This window comes from Oreochromis aureus, linkage group 3 (genome assembly GCF_013358895.1).
Source record: "Oreochromis aureus strain Israel breed Guangdong linkage group 3, ZZ_aureus, whole genome shotgun sequence".
NCBI classification, from domain to species: domain Eukaryota; kingdom Metazoa; phylum Chordata; class Actinopteri; order Cichliformes; family Cichlidae; genus Oreochromis; species Oreochromis aureus.
The window spans coordinates 18,744,030-18,764,531 of record NC_052944.1 but is presented as its reverse complement, the minus strand read 5'-3'; the positions used below and the strand labels follow the sequence as shown (position 1 = coordinate 18,764,531).

The following is a 20,502-nucleotide window of genomic DNA, read 5'->3' as shown; positions in this document are numbered from 1 at the left end:
GATAATTCCCCTCTGGCTCGAGTACCGCTGCAGCTGTCATGATAAGCAGACCGACATCTAATCAGATGAGACGGCTTTGAAAATAGGATGTCGGCACCTAAAAGGCTAAAATACAGATTTAGGTTTTAACATCTCAAGTCTTGAGTTTCAAATGCTGCATTTCTGGCTAAACCATGTACACTTACAGTCCTTTTTCTTTTTTAAACAGTACTGCAGATCATGACTCACAGTGTCACAGGGTGCCAAGGTTCACATTTTTTGTCACCTTTTACCTTCACAGCCCTGTTAAAAGAACGTGTACCCTTCGATCTCACCGCTCTTCACGTCTTGAACAAGTACCAACCTCTGGAAATGACGTACAGTGAACTCATTGTTAAGTTCAAGAAGCCAGTTTGAGATGATTTGAACTTTGTTAAATGGTTTTTATCCTGCTGGAAGAAGCCATCACAAGATGGTACATGCTTGTAAAGGGATGGACATGGTCAGCAAGAACACTCAGGTTGGCTGCGACATTTAAACAATGCTTAATTGGCACTAAGAGACCCAAAGCGTGCCAAGAAAATATCCCCCACACCATTACACAACATTTTTCCGATCTCCTATTGTCCAATTTTGGTGAATTGTAGCCTCAGTGCATTTCTTGCTCATTCTCGTGCTCATGTTGAAACTTCAGCTGGTTGTCTTCACCACATCTACATACCTAGAGGTACTGAGGGTAATGAGCTTGGTTTGTAAGAGGAGTAAAAGAGGCCTAAAATGATCCCTTCCCTGCGCCTCAACCCCCTAACATCTTGTGTCAGGTGGTCTCAATAAGTCACATGATAGGGTGAGGTAAGGTTTCACCATGGTTCTACTCGAAACCTTTGATGATAATGACCCACGCCAGTTTTTACACCTTGTCTCATGTGATGAGGCACATGATCAATAGTGGGTCATTGACCCTCCTAACTACACCTCCCACAAGGGTTTAAATACCTGGGGCTCTCCACCATTTGGTTTTAGAACTGAAGAAGCTTCTCGGATGAGAGGTGAAACGTCTTCAAGTAACTTAAAGAAGTCCAGTCGGTTTCTTTCCAAGCTCCTTAGACCAGTGTTTCCCAACAACTGTGCCGCAGCACATAGGTGTGCTGTGGAAGATCATCTGGTTCTACCTGATTAGTACTCTAAGCGATCGGCGTGAGTAACGGGTTGAATAATGACATTCTCTTCCACTAGAGGGCAGTACAACTACCTGCTCTAATTGAATGGGTTGCCAACTGCCAGTAAAACAGAAGAAGACAAAGAAGAAATTACATAATAGTCATGTTGTGAGTGAGACAATGCAGCGATAAATATTTGATAGATAAATAAATATTTGAAAAGAAAAAGTAGTCAATCTGACCTGGGTCCTGGAGAAAATTCTGACCCAGATGAAGGACTTAGCATGAGTAGTGGTCAGAAAAGGTGGCTCCAAAAGGTTGGGAAACGCTGCCTTAGACTACCATGACCTGGATGACTGAGAACCTACACAGACCTAAAGGCACTGAGTTACTGCCATGCCTGATTAACTGGTGTGAGTCTAAACAATTTAATTTATCAACACGATGCCAACTTGGAGTCACAAGTAGGCTCTAGTTTGCCTTTTAAGATGAAATTTAAGAAAGGGAAAACTGCCAGAAAATATGCTTTTTGGAAAAAAGCTGAAAAACCACAAAATCACTTAAATTGAGTCTGGTAATCACTCAAAAATGGGTAAATAGGTTTTAGGCTAATGAACAGTTGAATCTATGTATAAATGTTTTTGTAGACAAATGTGCGCCCTCTCTAAATGTAAAACCAAGAGCTCTTGCCAAAGGAGTCTCATTTGAACGACTTAAATGCCCTCAGTACACATTACCACATTAGCACACTTGTAGTATGCCAAGGTGCCACTCATCACTCATTCTCCTTAATCCAAACAGCTGTCACGAGGTTCCTTGAAACTTTCCCTGTCATCTCAGTGAGTGACTGGAAGGTTAAACTGACAGCACTGGGCCTGGAAAATGCTCACAGACGGACACACTTCCATTACAGTCTCCATCGATTATGGTGTCGACGCTAATGCAGCAGCTAAGTGGAGGCTACCAGGTGGGGCGCATAGCAAAACGTTCCTGTTTAGTGCAGCAGGATAAGGAAGGGGAGGAGCAGGTATCTGACAGATGATTGATGGCCTGTCGATCGCTTCAGAGGCATGCTCAGATTTATGACAGGGCCCAGCCTGTGGCACATGGCCACCAAAGCCATGTGCTCATTGATCATTTTATTATCTACACCCCCCCAATGGATGGGGCACAGCTGTGGAGGGAGTCAATGAGGGCACTGCAGGAAGAATCCTGATGCCTTCTGCCAATGCTCCGCTGTGTTTGTGTGGCGATGGGCCACTGTGTCTCATCTCGTAGACGTGCTGTCAACTGCGAACGCGCACATGAGTAATAACTGAAGTGCTTGTCGACAGCAGACGATTTCAGCCAAACCGAATGAATACCTTCGTACTGTTTGAAAGGCACATTTGCAACAATGATTTTAAGAACTTTAAAGATGTTAGCTCTACAATTCTTAGCTGAACAACTAGCATTCCTACAACCCGACCCAACTTTTTGCCTTTGAAGATGATTTGTAATACATTACCCATCCAACTGTTTTGTTCAGTAATTACCCTAGGGAGTGTGGCGCACAACTGTGTTTCGTGAGCAACGAGTGAGAGATTAAGTACGGTGAGAATGAGCAGACCGAGGGAGTAAAGGAGCGAAGAGAGGTGGTAAGAAGCAAAAGGCTGTTAGATCGTCCAGCTGTCGTCATTGGAGCTGCAAAGCAGGCTGCTGTGGTGACACTTCCTGCTGCCATGCTGCCCGCAGGGAGTTAACATCTGCCAATGGATGAGACGTTAATCTCGGTGGTGTTGAGGCTCGCACCGCCACAGTATGCTCAGTCTCACACACAGCGAGGAAAGGAGGGCCAGAGCTACATAGGAGCACAGACCCTTTCCACCTCTAAAAGTGTAATCTTGTTTGGTTCTCTTGCCCACTTATGATGTTTGTGATAGCGCACAGCTGCAGGCTACCAACCTGTCTTTTCCATTTGGCCTGGAAAAGAATATTGCTCGAGCACATGAAGGGAGTAACTCCGCCCACACACACGTCCACAGATTCAGGTGAACTAAAGTCTTTACGTAGAATGATCCATAATGATTCAGAAATATAGGTATCAAGTGTTGCAAAAAGTACTGTAGGTGGACTAAACAATTTTCCATATATAAAAAAGTAAACATTAACATAATCTATAGGAGTAAGTCATAAAATAAGAGGCCGAGGACATGCAGAGGGCAGGGTGAATTTATCAGGTTGCAAGAAAAGGTGAGAGGTAACATGATGAAGGTCCATTATCCTGATGGCCTGAGGGTGGAAGCTTTCGTTGCTCTTTGTTGTACTTATGACTGCATGCTTCCATAAATATTTAACCCTCATCCTTTATTCTTTATTCTTGAGGTCGTTGGAGACCCCAAGAATATATTACTGTCAAAAGCAAACGAGCAAAAAATAACAACAGCAAACCTAATTTCTTCTTTGAGCATTATTAATTATGTAATTAATGACATATAGGGAAACAACAGATCATTATTATTATTATGAGAGTTTATTATTCAGTTCATTCACATGCTTTCTATAATGAAAATCTTTGCCCTCTTTATCCCAAGTACAATCTTCATGAGTACCTAAAACTGTTCTTTTCCTGTGGTGTCAAACATTGTATGCCCAGTTATTGTAAAACCAACCAAGCTCATTTTGACCCCAATATAAAATAATTGAAACACAAAACTAGCAACCCCAGAGATCTAATCTCTCCAGCAGGTCCTGGGTCTGCCTCGAGGCCTGTAACACCTCACCTAGGAGGTTCCCAGGAGGCATCCTGGTCAGATGGCCAAACCATCTCAACTGGCTCCTTTTGATGCAGAGGAGTAGCGGCTCTGCTCTGAATGACCGAGCTCCTGTAAGGCCGAGCCCAGATGCCCTCCCGAGGAAACTTGTTTCCGCTGCTAGAATCCACGATCTCATTCTTTCGGTCACTACCCAGAGCCCACGGCCACAGGTGAGGGTAGGGATGAAGCTTCATTGGTAAATTGACAGCTTCACTGTCACGGTTAGCTCACTCTTCACCAAAACAGGCCAGTACAACGTCAGCATCACTGCCAAGACGGCACCAGTCTGTCTGCCAATTTCCCACACCACTCTCCCCTCACTCATGAACGAAGCACAAGACAAACTCCATCACTTGGGGCAGCAACTCATTCCTGACCCAGAGGGGCCACTCTACTCTTTTCCAGCTAAGAACCACGGCCCTTAACTTAGAGTTGCTAATTCTCATCCCACCTGCTTCACTCTTGGCTGCAAACAGCCTCAGTGCAGGCTGGAGATCACGGTTCGATGAAGCCAAAAGAAGCACATCATCTGTAAAAGCAGAGACAAGATACCCAAACTCTTCACCCTCCACCTAGAGTTTCTAGGCTGCGCCTAGATATTCTGTCCATAAATATTATGAACAGAATCAGTGGCAGAGGTCAGCTCTCTCAGATACAGTAGATCCAGCTGCATCTCAAATGTGACATGATATTTACTAAATGTTACCTTTATAAACAAAGGCAAAAAAAATTTAAGCATGTTTAAAGATAAAACACATTTTAAGACAGTTTGACCTTATTTGACTTTGAAAAAGAGGTCACTGGTCCAAAGCGGGGTGATATTTCCTCATTCCCTAGATGCCTGTATGTTGTCAATGCAAACAATGGCAGTAAGAAACAGTTTTTAATAGCTCTATCAAGCATTATTGTCACTGTGACCTTCAAATCAATCTTTTGACCTTGAAGGAACGATCAGAGGTCACAGGTGACGTGACGTTTGAATCTTTATACATCACTTTCTATAGGTTGAAAATACACAGCACACTTGTAAGACTCATAGTTTCAAATGTTTAAAGCTTTTTGTTAATTTTCAACCAATATATTGTTAAGATGACCTTGAAGACATCGGTGGATGTCAGGCAAATTTGAATGGGTTGTTAAAGCGACCCCACTCTACACCCCTACAAAGTTTTATCAGAATTCATTCAAAACTTTTCGAGTTATCATGTTTTCAGGCAGAATAATGACATGCAAACACTACCGAAAACATAACCTCTGTGGCGGGGTAATTTTGTGGGGAACAAACTGACTGACAAAAGTCATAAAATATTGGAACAATTTAAAAAAAAAAACCTCAGACATTACAAAAAGAAAAAAATATAGGCCCCATTTGGTAAGATGAGGGTTAAATACAATTACACTTTTTACAAAGAGGCGATGGAACAAAATTAAATCAAGTACGAGCAAGAACAGAATGGAAATAAAACCACTGAAAATGTATAAAGCACCAAAGCTGGATACCTTAGTGAGGTCACAGATTGTCAGAAGGTCGCTCTGGGCTTCGCCTTCATACACCCGCCTCCGTTCCCTGGCAACATCGATATCCTCTTCCTCCGCAGGCAGCCACTTCCCTGAAATAAGTCTAGCGGAGAGAGTCAAACACAGTTGGCATAATACCCTTCATTAAAATTAACATGAACTCGTGTGACAAATTATCTTGGTCAAAGTTTAAGCTCAATGAAACAATCTCTGCAATTTTCATAAATAGATGAAGCCACGGGCATTAGTTTCTATGGCAACCTCGCTTTTAGAGTACAAAACACTACAAAAAAAGAGTGGAAAAAAAAAAAAAGGAAGACATAATTGGTTCGAATTTGCTAAAACACATTTGCAGAGCAACAGATGTTTCATATAAAATCAATATAGAGCGTATTACTAATCCTAACAGCTGCGAACAGGAGAGAATTTGTTTATCTGACAAAACACAAAGAAGAGTTGCTTTTTCTTTTTGTTTTTTGGTTTGAAAGTTTCTTATAGTCACCTTGGTTTGCAGAAGAATTTATACTGGATGAGGATTGTAACGGCAAACATGACAAGTCCCTGGATGGACATGGCACAAAGGTTCTTTCCCACCATGTCCCAGCTCAGCGGGTTCTTGAAACGGTCCTCCCCTGATAAGGAAATTAGCAAACGCACACAGGAGAAAAGCAGGTAATTACACGGATTATTTCCACGTGTCACGTCACAGTAACTTCCAACCCTTAACAGCAGGCCCTGAGGATGAGTTAGCGGACACGCTGTCAAAACAAAAGGGAAATAAGCAGATGTGTTTGCGTTCACGGACAGCCAAATGTGTCAGACGCTGGTGTTGTTGAGACGCATTTAGTCGGTCAAAGACGGCAGTTTAAAAAGCCACTTAGCCTTTGAATAATAATAAAAAATAAATAAATGCTGTCACCTATGTCATGGGAAGAAATTGCTGACATCCTGTACTTTTCATGTTGAAGCCATATTTGTATTTTTGGCTGATGAACATGCAAGTAAAGTAAACCGTTGACAGCCCAGCACTCTAACCATTATCATATCTGCTCTCTTTCCCTTTTCCTCTCCCTCACGGCTTCTACAGCCCTTAAGGCCAAGGGTGGGGCGGGGGTGGGGGGTGCAAAGGAGACAAGAAAAACGAAAAGAGCTTTCAGTCTCATTCTCGGGTAAATAGCCCCTTTCCACACTAGCCTTTTTAAGTTGTGATTGCTTTTCTCTTCCTTCTCTCCAACCGCCGCCACAAATGATTCCTCAAACCGCTATTTCCTGCTCCATCTCTCCACAGATAAGACCCCTTTTTCCTCTTGCATGTGCCTCTTTGCTTCTTGATGACCTCCTCAATACCGGCTCCACCTCCACAAGCACCATTGCACTGTTTTTTTCCCCTATCCTGTCTAAATTTAACTCATGCAGAGTGTGCAGCTGTAGTGGACACTAGGGAGCTGCGTTTCTGGTCAAATATTGGAGAACTGACGTTTAGAACGAAATAGCATCGTATCAGTCGAGAAACGGGTAGAATATGAGATAAAGTGCCATATAAATGCTCTTTTGTTGGCTATTGTTATTATATTTTTGGATGACATGTACATTTCTTGCAATATTTTATGGTATTCCAATAAATTAAAGGCTCCAGTCATTTGCCAGTGTAACAGAGAACAGCGCAGTGTGGTGGGCGACTGTGATGCAAAAACGGGTTATGCAAATGTTTCGTTGCAAAGATCCACAGAACATTTATTCTGGCTGTTTTCAGAGCAGCACGCGGTGCAGTTGTGTTTGTTGTTGTTTACTAAAAGACAACGGCGAGGTTTGCAAGTAAAATGGAAGAAATCTGCGGCGCAAGTTGCTCTAAATATTTTAAGAGGCACAAAGTATAGGAGAGCGGGATGGAAATTTATACAAGCGGTCTGCTGTGATAAATTAGGTGCTGCAGCTGACTGCTGAGTGAGAGGAAACCGAGTCTGGTAAAATCGGTGGCACTTTGAGGCACCGGGGTGAGATAACCATGTTTTAAAGGGTTTTATAAATATACCAGCGCTCTCTTTTTTTCCTTCTGTTTTTTGCTAACCGCTGAGCTAGCTTTCTCTGCCCATGCATTACCTGTACATGTCAACTTGTGTTTTTATTCTGTATTTGGGGCTTTTTTCCCCCTTCCTGTGCTCCCTCTCCTTCACCTTTCTGCAGATACCGTCTTCGTGTTTCTGATCTGCGGTTATTGGCCCTACCAACCTGCCCAGTGTTTATTGCCTGTTATTTCTCAAACACTCATCTTTTCTCACTCTGCTCTGCTCTCACCCCAACATGTGGAGGCATGACAGCTGCCCCAACCTCAGTCTGGTTCAGATTTTATCCCGTTAAAAAGGAATGTCTGCCAAGCGTTTCCCAAAGAGGAGACTGATGCTTTTTCTCTCTCTCGCTGAAATGCTGTAAAGTATTGAGCTTACTATGCAAAGTACCCTTAGATGACATCCATTTAGAGCCAAATGAGTCAAACTGGATGTAATCTAAGGGTACTTTGCACTAACTTTGACACAATTTCTGTCATTTTGCCTCCGTACGCCATCACAGTGGATTTTAAATCAAATAAGATGTGATTGAAGCGCCGGCTTTCAGCTTTAATTTGGTGGGTTTTACAAAAAATTGATGTTAACTGTCATTTTTAGACATAATCCCCCATTTTCAGAGGCTCAAAATTAATTGTACAAGCTAGCATCTTTTCAAATATAAAGATTTTTTTTTATATTTCAATGAAAATTCTTGACAGACAGCCTGAAGTCTCAAACTCATGCTGTGTGCCCTCCCTTGAGAAGCTCTGCTAGGCCTTTACTGCAGCCGCATTCAGTTGCTGCTGGTTTGCAGCTCTTTGCTGCATTCACTTTTAGCTTCAGTAACTAAAACAGTATGCTCTGTTGGGTTGGGATCCAGTGAATGACTTTTCTACTTAAGAACATCCCATTTGTTCTGTGTGAAACTCCTGGGTTGGTTTTGGTCCATTTGCACTGAGAAGCAGTTTTGCAGCATTTGGCTGAATCTGAGCAGAGAGTACAGCCCTGTGCACTTCAGCCCATGTGTTCCCTCCACATTTAACAGATGATACAGTATGCTATGGCTCGTGATCTGCTCTTTTCTCTTTATATTGTTTTCTCTTCCCATTATTCTCATACGCATTCATTTTGTTTTCATTTGTCCAAAGAATTTTCTCCCCAATTAATTAATCAATCGAGTGTAACCAGTGGTTTGCACCTTGTTGTAAACCCTCTGTATTTACATTAATGAAGACATCTCTCGATTGTAGACTTTGACGATGCCATACCTACCTCGTTGAGAGGGGTCTCAACATAGCTGGATCTTGTGAAGGGAATTTTCTTAACTATGGAAAGATCATCCACATTCTTCTGTGGTCTTTCAGGCCTTGTGGTGTTTCTGCTGGATTTTTGGGAGGTCGTCAGCCTAATGATGGCCTCCCTTACATCTATGTCCCTTTGGACCTCATATTAGAATTCTAGGGAAAAGACCTCGCAAGACAATGAAATTTAAGCCGCTGAAAATCAGGGACCGTATAAAAATGTGATTCCCGAACTGTTAATGCAGTACCTTTGCCAAACCCCTTGAATTAAACCTGAAAGTCTGGGCTTCAATCACATCTTCATTGACCACTGTGGTGTCACTGTCCAAAAACGTATGAACCCATTTCACATCTTTAAATCTAACACTAATGTGTGAAACGGTTTATTTCCTCTCTTGTCTGTATTCCATTCTGTGATATCATTGTCTCACCAAAGTTGCTGTAGAGTGTGGCCATTGCCTGGTTCTTGGCCATGTCAATCAGCCCTCTGCCCAGACAGAAATGTGGGAATATCAGCAGCACCTGCTTCACTATGTTGTTGATGTGGATGATATTCTGTTGAGAAAAATGCACACAGACACACAGGATACACATTAGTGGCACGAGGAAGTTTTGGACATTTAAACCCTGCCTGGGAATTGCACAGTTACGAGCTCAATATGTCGACAATTCTAGGCCTGAATAGCAGAGCCAGAGCCAGAGCTTTGGAAGATAGCGTGAAGCTCCCCGATGCAAGTGCAGGCAATTAACAAACATCCTGCGCTGTGCTTGCACGCTGAGCGCGGGTGTGCTGCAGTGCTCCAAATAGCATGCCGAGGGAACTCAGTGCATCAAGGTTCATCTACCTTCTTGATGCTGGAATTTAGGAGACGTCAGGGAACGTACTGTGCGATCTGTGGGGAGGAGCACGTACAGTAGAGCTCAGTATGTGCAAACACAAACAGATGAGTTGATGCTCAGGGAAGCAGATGCTCATCCTTAAAATCATAACTAAGGGTAGAGGAAACACCCAGACACCAAAGAGTCACAGGTGGGAGGAAGAAAAACACAGGTACTCTGTCTTCTTTTGGTTCTTCTGATAAAGCATACCACCACAACAACAAAAAGACAGAAACACAAACCCAAAGCATATTGTTTCAGTGTTTCACAAGGCATAGGCAGAAATAAAAAGTCTTATCTTGACAGCGTATTTCCACACAACAACTTTTTTTTCCCTTTCTAAAATTGTACATTTCCTTTCTCTCCCCATTTGACCTGCCTGTGGTAAGAACAGTGACAGCTTAATAAAACACAAAAGCAACAATTAATTCAATTAAGACACAGCAGACCAGGCTGTAACGAACTGGCACAAGCGAGGAAGGAAGTACAGGAGGAGAGGGGGTAAAACAGGAGAAGGCAGAGCAAAAGGGCAACATATTACTGTGTTTTTGTGGCTTCACAACCGAGTTCATGCATTATGCATAGTGGTCTATTGCTGCATAGTCTTCAAACCTCTTGCATACATGGATAGAGACCACAAATTCATCATTTCTGTTTTTTGGGCGAGCCTGCGAGATTAGGTGGGGCGGCGGCAGAGGTGCGATTTGTTAAAGCTGTGTGCAAGATTTCCAAATGATGGCCATTATTGTCACAGAATTTATTCATGCATGCGTGTAACAGCTCTGTGAAATTAGTTTCAGTGACTAAGCTTTCAATTGGCAGTTACAATGCGAGTGTGAGGCCTTATGAGTCTGCCAGCCTTAATAAAAAGCCAGATTTAAAGATATTTCAGTCTGCACTTTTACTGGATGTCAGCTTATTGTGTAAAGGCAAGAAAAACATGACACTTTTTAAATAAGACAACATACTCTGTCAGATATTAGCAGGTGGGAAGTGAGACCGTGATCGAGGGGGAAAGGCAGACAAAGAAAAAAATCCCAAAAAATAAAACTGTTGACAAGGAGGTGTGTTTGTTTTCTAGCTTAAGGAATGGAAACAGTGAGGGCACATTTAGCCTGTGCACATTAAGAATACGTATGGTGCTGCTGCTGTATATCTGCCTTGCTTTAGTAACTTACAGGCGTCCTCAAGCTAGCTCCTTCCTGCCTTCATACTAAGCTAACCACACGCTGCTTCCATATTAGGCAGACAGATGTATTACTGATCTTATCTAGCTTTTGCACTCTTGCTTTCACTGCTTCTCCTTATCCCCGTGATCATTGGAGCCAGGAACAAATGTGATCACAAAGGCGACAAAGATACTAGTGTACAGTAGCTCCAAATATAGCTAAAGATCTGCAGCCATGCTAAAGAGAAAGTACACTCTGTATCAGTTCTAAGGTTTGATGTATCAGGGCTTAAAATCATGCAAATGCAACCTCGGATGAACTACAAAACATGACATATTACACAGCCATTCTTCATTTAACAACAACTCCACCCTCACTGCTTCTATATAAGTTTAGAGCTTTGGCTCTAAAGCACAGTGGTGGAGGGGTGATGATTTAGGTTTGTTTTACAGCCACAGGACTGCAAAACAAATGTCTTCCAAATGTGAGACCATCGGTCTGCAAAAGCTTGGCTGAAACTGGATCATTTAACAGGACAAAGATTCCAAGCAAATCTACAACAGGATGTCTGAAAAGAGTGAAAATGTGTTGCAAAGGATATCTAAAACCTCAGAACTGACATAGGTGTACGTTTCTTTCTCCCATGACTATATGGGGATACCTTGTATGAAAGGTCCTTGTCATTAAAAAAATAAGATGGAATAATAATAAAATGCTCTTTCTAACATATTTACTGTATAATACACCTCGTAACAGGAAATGTTCTGATATGTGTTTGAGGTCATCTCAATGACACGAACAACAATCCAACTTACAAACTTACACACTACAATAAGTGTTCGCTGGCCTAGTTCTCTCGGGCAGATCCAAGACCGTGATGAAAAGGTCTCATTGATCACGATGTCGACGCAAACCTTTAGACGTCTTTAGATGTTCGGCAGCAATTCATCATTTCTTTTATCTACATCTATACGTTTGCTTGAGGACAGGAGGGTAAGAAGAGCTGCAATAACAATGCATATTCAACAAAAATTGGTGCAACGTGTTATTGGTCACACCAATATTTTTTTTGAACACTTGAACCCTGCTTACTAAGGAGAAAAATGGTTAAATTGTATCATTTAAATCATTAATTTATATTTGTGTATTAGTATTTTCTCTGTAGCCAATTACTTGATTGCCTTTACTGACAGTATATGGAGGAAAGATATACTTTACTGCAACAATTTGCTGTAGCAGAAAACAAGTTTACCCTCAAAGCTGACACTAACGTTCTTTTCTTGGCGTTTGCAAACATATTTTTATCCCCCAGGATGTTCACAATGTATGTAACCACTCAAATGCAAGCATCGGGGGATTTGCTAAAGGCACCTCTATTCTTTACATTCAACACTAAGCCTAAACAGAGATAAGAAACTCAAATAAATAAACAACAGCTATGACCTTGGCTGAGAGCGGCCCATCCGTCTGGCAGAGGAATGCAAAAAGCAGCGAGACCTAATTTGAGATCGATACATGAAATAACATATCTTCTCCTGACTGGGTGTTCATCAAGGAGATCTAAGAGGTTCTTTGTCGAAGATGATAAAACGCCGGACAATTTCCCCCCTTGTGTTTGCGCTATGTGCCCATAAATCATTTTCAAATGGTTTTTAAAGGTGGTATTGTCTGCGCTGTGCTTATCTGACCCATATCCCCACACGTGCTTATTCCCACAGCGTGGCTTCATTCATAATGCTGCGAATCACAATGAAAGGAGACAAACAGAGGATGTATGGCTCAGACAGCTGGGGAAGATATTTTTCAAGAGATGATATTCATGTGTTTTTAAGATACTGTAGGAGTTTTGTCGTGAGCAATCGACTACATTAAACCTTTGCCTGTTTTAAACACAGCGTCGATAAATTCTTCTGGACTTAAAACAATGTACTCCAATTACACTACATGAGGTAAGCAGTACCTGGCCACGCCGCCACACCTATACATTTATCCTGGAAAATCTATGCGTGCCTGCGGTTATCTCTTAAAGGCACGTGGTGGAAGTATTGACTCAGACAGCGCTTCAAGCGTACAAGGCAGGCTGGGATTGATGCAATCCACAGGGAGTTGGACAGTCCTGAGGGGAAGAAAATCTCCCATTGGTCTCAAGACAAAACTAGGGCACCAAGTCTATAACACTGCAGCGCTGCTTTCCCACTCTGCTACTCTTATTTTTTTTTTTTTCCTTCTTCCCATTTTCTCCCCTGGAAAAATGGTGCTATGCCCAAAAGGGATCTAGATTCACCCGATGCTTGAAAACAGAAAACAGACTGAAAGCCGGAAGCTTTACTTTTGAGCGACACTGTTTAACTAACGCCGCCGCCGCCGAGGAGCCTGAAAGTGATGAGGCGCAGCTTTGAAATCGCAGAAGCTGCGAGAGGAGAAGGCTGGATAGAGCTGTCATGTGCAGGATCTGCCGTTTCTGGTGAACTGGAGCACGTCGGGGCACTGTCATATCTGCGCTAGCTAGTTTGTGAAGAGTCTGTTCCGGGGAGATATCAGCTCTGAACTGGGGGAGACATGGAAACCTGGAGAGCTGTAACATGTCAGTTGATTGATGTTGACCCATCAGACTCTTATCAGCGGCGAAATCGGGTCAGATTAGCAGAATTATCTGGGACCTCCGTCCCCATCGAGTCTCAGAGAAACACGCTGCTCCTAATGCCTCGATCGAGAGAAGTGGGCAGTAAATCCGTCCCTTTACACCGGCCCGTGGGCAACGCGCTGTCCATTAAATTATCGGGAATGGCGCCCTTTATGAGTAATACGCTCCGCTAACGTCGCATCAATAAATAAAGAGAATGCAGACACAACAAAATGGCCACAGTGACTTTCTTGGAGGAGAGACGCGCTCATGAAAAATACAAATTGATAATGAATGTCGGTGATAATGAAATCACGATGCAAATGAGGCCGCCTCGTTAGGAGACAGGAAACATCCCATGCCATCACGGAGCGGGCGCCAGAAGAAACATCAAGTCACAGGCAGGCGTGTCGGAGGGGGCAGACTGCGCAGAGGCAAGAGTCTTTGAGACGACATTACGCTGCGTCTGAAGCGGCGGATCGGGGATGTGGGAGACATTCTGATGAAGCATCAGATGCAAACGCAGCTCGTCACAGCACCGTGCTCTTGTGTCTGTTGACAAGGGATGACTGATCAGCACGAGGCTAAAAATAGGTGGTGAGGTGGGAAAAAAACAAATGAGAGAGCGGGCGATGCATGGGAATCGTGCAAATAACAATTAAGGCTGCAAATGTGTTTAGACTTACTGAGATCAGAGAACAAATGAGAAAGATGTCAGAAAAGTAGAGAAATTGTTTAAAAAACTTGAGGTTGTGCTGTCTGAGTCCTGGTTGTTTACACAAATTGTGTATTCACATATTTTCTTTTTTACGTAATTTATTTAAATTCTAATAAAACAGTACAATGACTGACAGTCTCTCTCTCTCCAAACCGAGCTCTGCATTTCTTATTTAGCTCGTTTTTGGTGTCTTTGTCTTTTGATTCCACTGAGACTGGAGCAGCTTGCAGTTAAAATGAACACTTGCTGAAAGATGGATGAGCAAAGTTCTCTGAAGACCCAATTCTCAGCAAACGATTTAACATTAAAAAGAATAGGCAAAATAATTCCTTTGAAAAATCCTTGAGAGGATAAAGGAAATATATTAAAAGTTATACCAGGTGGGCACACACCCCACCCACGCGTGCGAGGAAGCCTTTGGTTTGGAAAAAAAACGGAAAAACACTGAGCGTTTATCTATGATTCAAGTCAATTAGCCATCCGCAGCTATAGCTTCTGCATAAATATCATTTTTATGCAGCCGCGGGAGCCTGAAAGTCTGCGCCTGCTGTTTCACAGGAAGTGTGTCGCCTGTCGCGTTAAAAATGTGCATGCATGCATGTGTGTCTCTTACTTTTCCATCCGCACAGACTTTGTATGTGTGGATGTGTGTGTGAGCGTGTGGTGAGGATGACACTTACATCATCATCGAAGAGCTCCATGATAAAGGTGGCCACGCTGCTGTTAATACCAATGAAGAGGTTGATGCAGGTCAGCACCACGTAAGCTGTGCTGGGCACGCTGAAGATGAAGGAGAACGGGTACATCATGGGCGTGATAGCCCAGCTTTAAAAAACACAAACCAAAGTAAAACAATGTTACAAAATATAAAACATAGAAGTTAAAATAAGAAAGGTGATCTCCAGTGCGATCCATGCTCATTAAACTCTCCACGAGGGTAATTTGTATAATGGCAAATATTATGCTAGCGGCTACTGAATCCTTGCTATTTTCGATTCATGAATGCGGATTACCAGGTCAGCTGTACCATTTGATGGCCTCCTCTGATCATTTGCATTTTCAGTAAGTGACCCATGAAAGCACTGCAAACTGAATGCTGCCCACGCTCGGCAGTCAGCGGTTCAAGCTCGGTATCACAAGCAGATCAAGTGAGGCACTGGTGTTGTGGTGCCACGGTGCCAACCCCTGTGATATAACCAGACCTTTGAATGTAATTTGAAAGTAACACGTTTTGATCTCATTACATTTACTCAAGTGCTGGAGTTTCAGTTTGACCTACTTCAGAGGCGTGTGTGTAACTTTCTGATTCAGTTCTTTTTAGATTAGGAATCTTTGGAAAAAGACTGCAGCCTCACTCTGAGAAGCACACAGACCTGTTTTTATGAGGTACGCTATACAGCATGTCTCCTTCACTATATGCCATATGTGTATCTGCGGTGGTGTTCTTCCTGACCAATCATAATGTTATGATATCAGAGGTTTTCAGGGTGGGAAAAAGCCGACCGATGTGGTTAGGGTTGGGGGTTGGGACGTGATTCTAGTTAGGGTTAAGGAGTTAGGGTTTGGTGTGTGTCACGTCCAATGACCAGTGTTTGTAATGTTGAACCTGGACCAGCATTATTAATGATGATCCATAAACAAAGCTAACATATCAGGTCGCGCACTGGTGCATCTTTCAATGGAAGTGTTATAAGTATTATACAAGGTACAAAATATTGAGAAAAAACGTATAAAATAACTTTTAATTAACACACTGCATGAAAGATTTTTTAGATAACAAATAAAGATTAGCGGGATAAAGGTCAGTTCTTAGATTACTCTGGCTTTGTGGGACTTTTTGACACTGTGACAGATAACTATTTACCCATTGGACACATTAAAAGGAGTAACCCTTGTTCCCTTTTTCTGAACTGAATGGTTTCTGTCATACTTCAGGCCGCCTTTCAGGACAAATTGATTGGTTATGCAACAAAAGGGTGGTCTCTACCTGTACATCTTACTACCTGCTAGAACCTGTTCAAATGGTCATCATACCACATATTTACTGACATTTTGTGAGGTGTCAAAACTGTTCATTAAGAGTACAGGGGAGAGGAAGTTGCCAAATGTCATCTTCTTTGAGGAAAATAGTTCAAATGAGCAAAGTGCCTGAGGAAGTGTAAGTAGTGTGGAAGTGAGCTAACGCTTCTTAGCTGGTGATTCTGTGGTAGTGCCAACTAATGTTATAAAATCAGTGTAATTTCAGAGAGCGATCACTTCAGTTCTCCTACAGCGTGGAAAGGACTGTGCTGGTTCAACAATGAATAATAACACAAACTTTGAAGGTAAAATTTAACCAAGTCTAAAAGTTGCATGTGTGAGTTGAACAGGTCTGTTGCTTCCTGTATTTTTACCTCACAGAAAACAGGAGCTGCTGGTTTACCGAGTGTAATTTTTGTGTGGCTGATTTTTATCCCTTTAAAAAAACAAACACAGCAGACAAACTTTGAATTACTGGAAAACTACTGTTTTTGTTCATTGAGTGTGGTGGAGTGAAACAGCTTCACTTCCTCATCAGAAAGTTGGCTGACATCAGGTAAAGCAATGAAGGTGGTCTAAATGGACATTATGCACCTTTTTTAGGTGGTTAAATGCATTTTTGATGACTCCATCCACAGCTGAACATGGCTTTAATTTCTGTGGTTGATCTCTAAAATGTAATATAATGACACGTTTCGGCTGGAAACAGCTTATTTAACCTTAACTGACTGACGAAGTGAGTAGCTTCTCATTTCTTAAACAACCACATAAAAAGACACATCCTGTGGTCGTGGAAAAGATGTTCTCTGTTTCAGAAGGGTCAGATTTAATGGTCTGTATCAAGCAAACAACACAATTCGGGAGTTTACTGAAACTATTAAAACTGGGTTAAACTATCCAACACGTCTGGCCTCAAGAAAACCACTTATCAGTGAGGCTACTTGGGGAAAAAAAACAATTCAATTTACCAGAGATGTTTAAAGGTTGGACTCTGGAGCGATGGAAAACAGTCATGTGGTCTGATGAGTCCAGATTTGCCCTGTTCCAGAGTGATGGGCACATCAGGTTAAGAAGAGAGGCGGGTGAAGTGATGCATCCATCACGCCTCGTGCCTACAGTAAAAGCCTGATCTTGGGTTGCTTCAGTTGGTCAAGGTTCAGCAACATTATCTCCTTAAAAACGAGGTCAGCTGACTACCTGACTTTACTGATCGACCAGAGTTTTTCCATTAATGAATTTCTTTTTCTTCCCGACGGCACGGACATGTTCCAAGATGACAATGCCAGGATTCATCGGGCTCAAATTGTGAAAGATTGGTTCAGTGAAAGTAAAACATCCTTTTCACAGATGGATCGACCACCACAGTGGAGACCTCACCTTAACCCCACTGAGATCTTAATCCCTTTACTTTGTCACGGCAAACCTCTAACATGCCATCATCGGAGCTAAAGGTAGGCCAACAAAATATTACAACCAAGAACTTACATTTCAGCCAATACCTGCACTAGTATGACAGCTTTCTATTGTGGATACCTGAAGTGTTCAGAAGTCAATCAATGAATATTATGTCAATGCACTAATGCATTTGACATTTTGAATTTTAATATTTATTTAAACACGTCATGTAAAGAGACTGTAGATTTCATTAAGTGCGCAACGAAAAAATGTATAATAAAGTATACGGTGCACATGATGTGGAGTAAAGTGCTTTAAATGATTTCATGAATGAATATCGGAAGGATATATTCTTAATTTACTCACCCATAAAAAATAAGCAAGAGAATCAAAGCCGGCAGGTTAGGAGGGGAAACATAGGCTTGCTGTTGGAAGGCGAGGAAGATCACAATCACGATGAAGCAGGGGACGATGTAGTTACACTGTAAACACAAACAAACACGCCAAAATAAAGCAGAGGCCAGTGCAGGCTTAAAAAGTCACTCTTTAGGGTGGTTACAACTCCGTTAAAGGGGTATGACTTTTTTTTTTTTTTTCACGCCAACTGAAAGACCGTGTAATTATAAAATATGTAGATGACTTTTTAATTAGCGAATGTATCCGGCTTTAGTTTTCTAATTAATCCAGTGAATAACAGAGCCATCTGATTCTCATGTGTTTGAAGCAAGCGGTCGCTCAGTGACACGCTGAATTGAATGCATGTACAATGGCGCTATAAAATTTTGATCTAAGACTAATATTTATCCAACGATTGTTTAAATCCATTCAACTTCAAATCAAACCAGACAGGACGCTTTTTACTACCCGACTTTTTTTCCCCTACAGAAGTAAACAAACATAACTGATGATGCTATTATTATATAATCACCCTTTGGATTAATATCCCCCCTGGCGAATAAATGGAATACTGCAGATAATAGACATACAATGTATCAGGTTACAATGATACATGTTTATTACAGAAAAAGTTTAGACTGAAATATTAAAGAGCTTTCAGACTACATTCACTGTAATATCCTTATTGTTGATAGAGCGTGCATGGTAATGCGGAGAGCTTCGGGCTAGAATCATTAGACAGGCTCCTTAGGTGCATTTGTCTTCCACCCAGACAGCATTTATCCACCATAATGATGAGTGTCCTGATGCAATTTCTTTACCAAAGGTACCTGATGAAATGTTTACTTCCATTATGCCTCGGGGAAACTGCCGGTAAGCCTGTTGAGCATAACCAGCAGGGGCAGCTGCTGTCGATAATTACGCCTCAGCCAATAACTGTGTCTCAGGTGAAGCTTTTCCCAGTAGCCAGCAGTGTCAAAGCTACATTGTCAATTACAGTGGATGGATATTTTTACATTTAGCCTTAGGTGGGCAAAAAAAGGCCCAAAGTAGTATATTACAAGGCTAGTATAAAATAAAGCAGGCGAAAACTGCTGGGGTGAATCACGTTATAGTACATATTACACAGTATTTACCTGGCTTTAATGGGTCGGGTAACAGAGCCGAAGCTTAAGAAAGAGAGAATATTTGAGGTGCAGACACAGCTGTCAGATAAAGCTGGTACTTACCATGTCCCAGGCAAAATTGGCCAACCAGTAGACAGCTGGGTTTACTCCACTGACAAATTGCAGATGCTTGGCTTTGTTCACCCTCTCTTGGATTAGGAAGAGGACAAAGCTGGCAGGGATGAAGGACATGGCAAAGATAACGCAGATGGACACCACAACGTCAGTGGAGGTTGTGGCCCTGTGATTGAAGAGGACACAGCATAGGAAAAGTTGACTGGCGAACTATTAGGGGTCCACCAGGGCAAAAAGAAACTTTGACATAGCAGTGGATATTAAACTTTGTCCATGGGGCTAAATAAAAAGTTTGATTTTGAGGTGATGTAGACTACGTTGGCTCTGAAAATATATAGAGCACACAAAGAAAATCATTAGAATTTACATTCAGTCTAATATCACAGGCTGTATATAAAAGATGGACACAGCTACCGTGACCCTTTAGTTTAAACTCTTTTAGTTTTATGTTCAAACCCTTGAGCTAAGGATTGTGACTGTCACCACCATCTTGGTGTTTTCAAAGAGACTTGATGATCTGACTGAGAAACTGAGGGACATGAAATAGGACTGTGTCGGCCTCCGCCTGCGCCCCCGCCACAGGTCCGGAGGCTGACCACGTGGAAAGCGGCAGCGGCGCAGGCGGAGGGACATGAAATAGGACTGTGTCGGCCTCCGCCTGCGCCCCCGCCACAGGTCCGGAGGCTGACCACGTGGAAAGCGGCAGCGGCGCAGGTGGAGCGGGTCCAGGGAGACTGACCTCCTGAGATTATAGACAAGCAATTGGGCCCATAAACCCATCAGGAACATGTCTACTGAGGTCACAGTCCAAAGGATCGTTTTCTGACGATTTCTATAGAACCCCAAATTATTTTGCATTGAGAGAAATCGCCCCCTGCTGGCCATTAGAAAGAATGTAGGTGTAATGCTGCAGTCACACTGGAGAAAAACAGATGTTGCTGTGCAGCAGAATTTCCCGATCCCTGCTTTTGAAATGTCTGTTCCCACTCGCAGTCAGCTGCCATCTTCAAAGCGACTTCCACTTATTTGCTAAACTGAGACAGACTGTGACAGTTTGGAGACAAGTTGCCTCCCACCAGGTGACCTGTGTAATCAGTGTTGCTGGCACAACCTCTGGCCATCCCAACTACTTGCAATCTACCTCTGATGGCAACAAAAGTCAGTGCATTCACTGGGCGACCGCAGATTTTCCCTAGTCACAAGAAGGTTCCCATCCTATTTTTACTCCAGTGTGACTGAGCTGTTGGGTACTTTCTGATTCACA

General features: G+C 42.4%; 1 protein-coding gene across 1 annotated transcript in view; it reads right to left on the bottom strand.

Annotated features, from left to right (window-relative positions):
- The window catches only part of LOC116333175 (phospholipid-transporting ATPase ABCA1-like), a 172,603-nt gene that overhangs the window by 33,604 nt on the left and 118,497 nt on the right, over positions 1–20,502 (bottom strand). Inside the window, exons 37-42 of the mRNA XM_039609524.1 lie at positions 19,227–19,404; positions 17,968–18,083; positions 14,868–15,012; positions 9,230–9,353; positions 5,955–6,084; positions 5,435–5,555 (exon numbers count right to left, since the gene is read on the bottom strand). Of these exons, the coding sequence (XP_039465458.1) occupies positions 5,435–5,555; positions 5,955–6,084; positions 9,230–9,353; positions 14,868–15,012; positions 17,968–18,083; positions 19,227–19,404 (814 nt within the window). The remainder of the gene's footprint in view (positions 1–5,434; positions 5,556–5,954; positions 6,085–9,229; positions 9,354–14,867; positions 15,013–17,967; positions 18,084–19,226; positions 19,405–20,502) is intronic.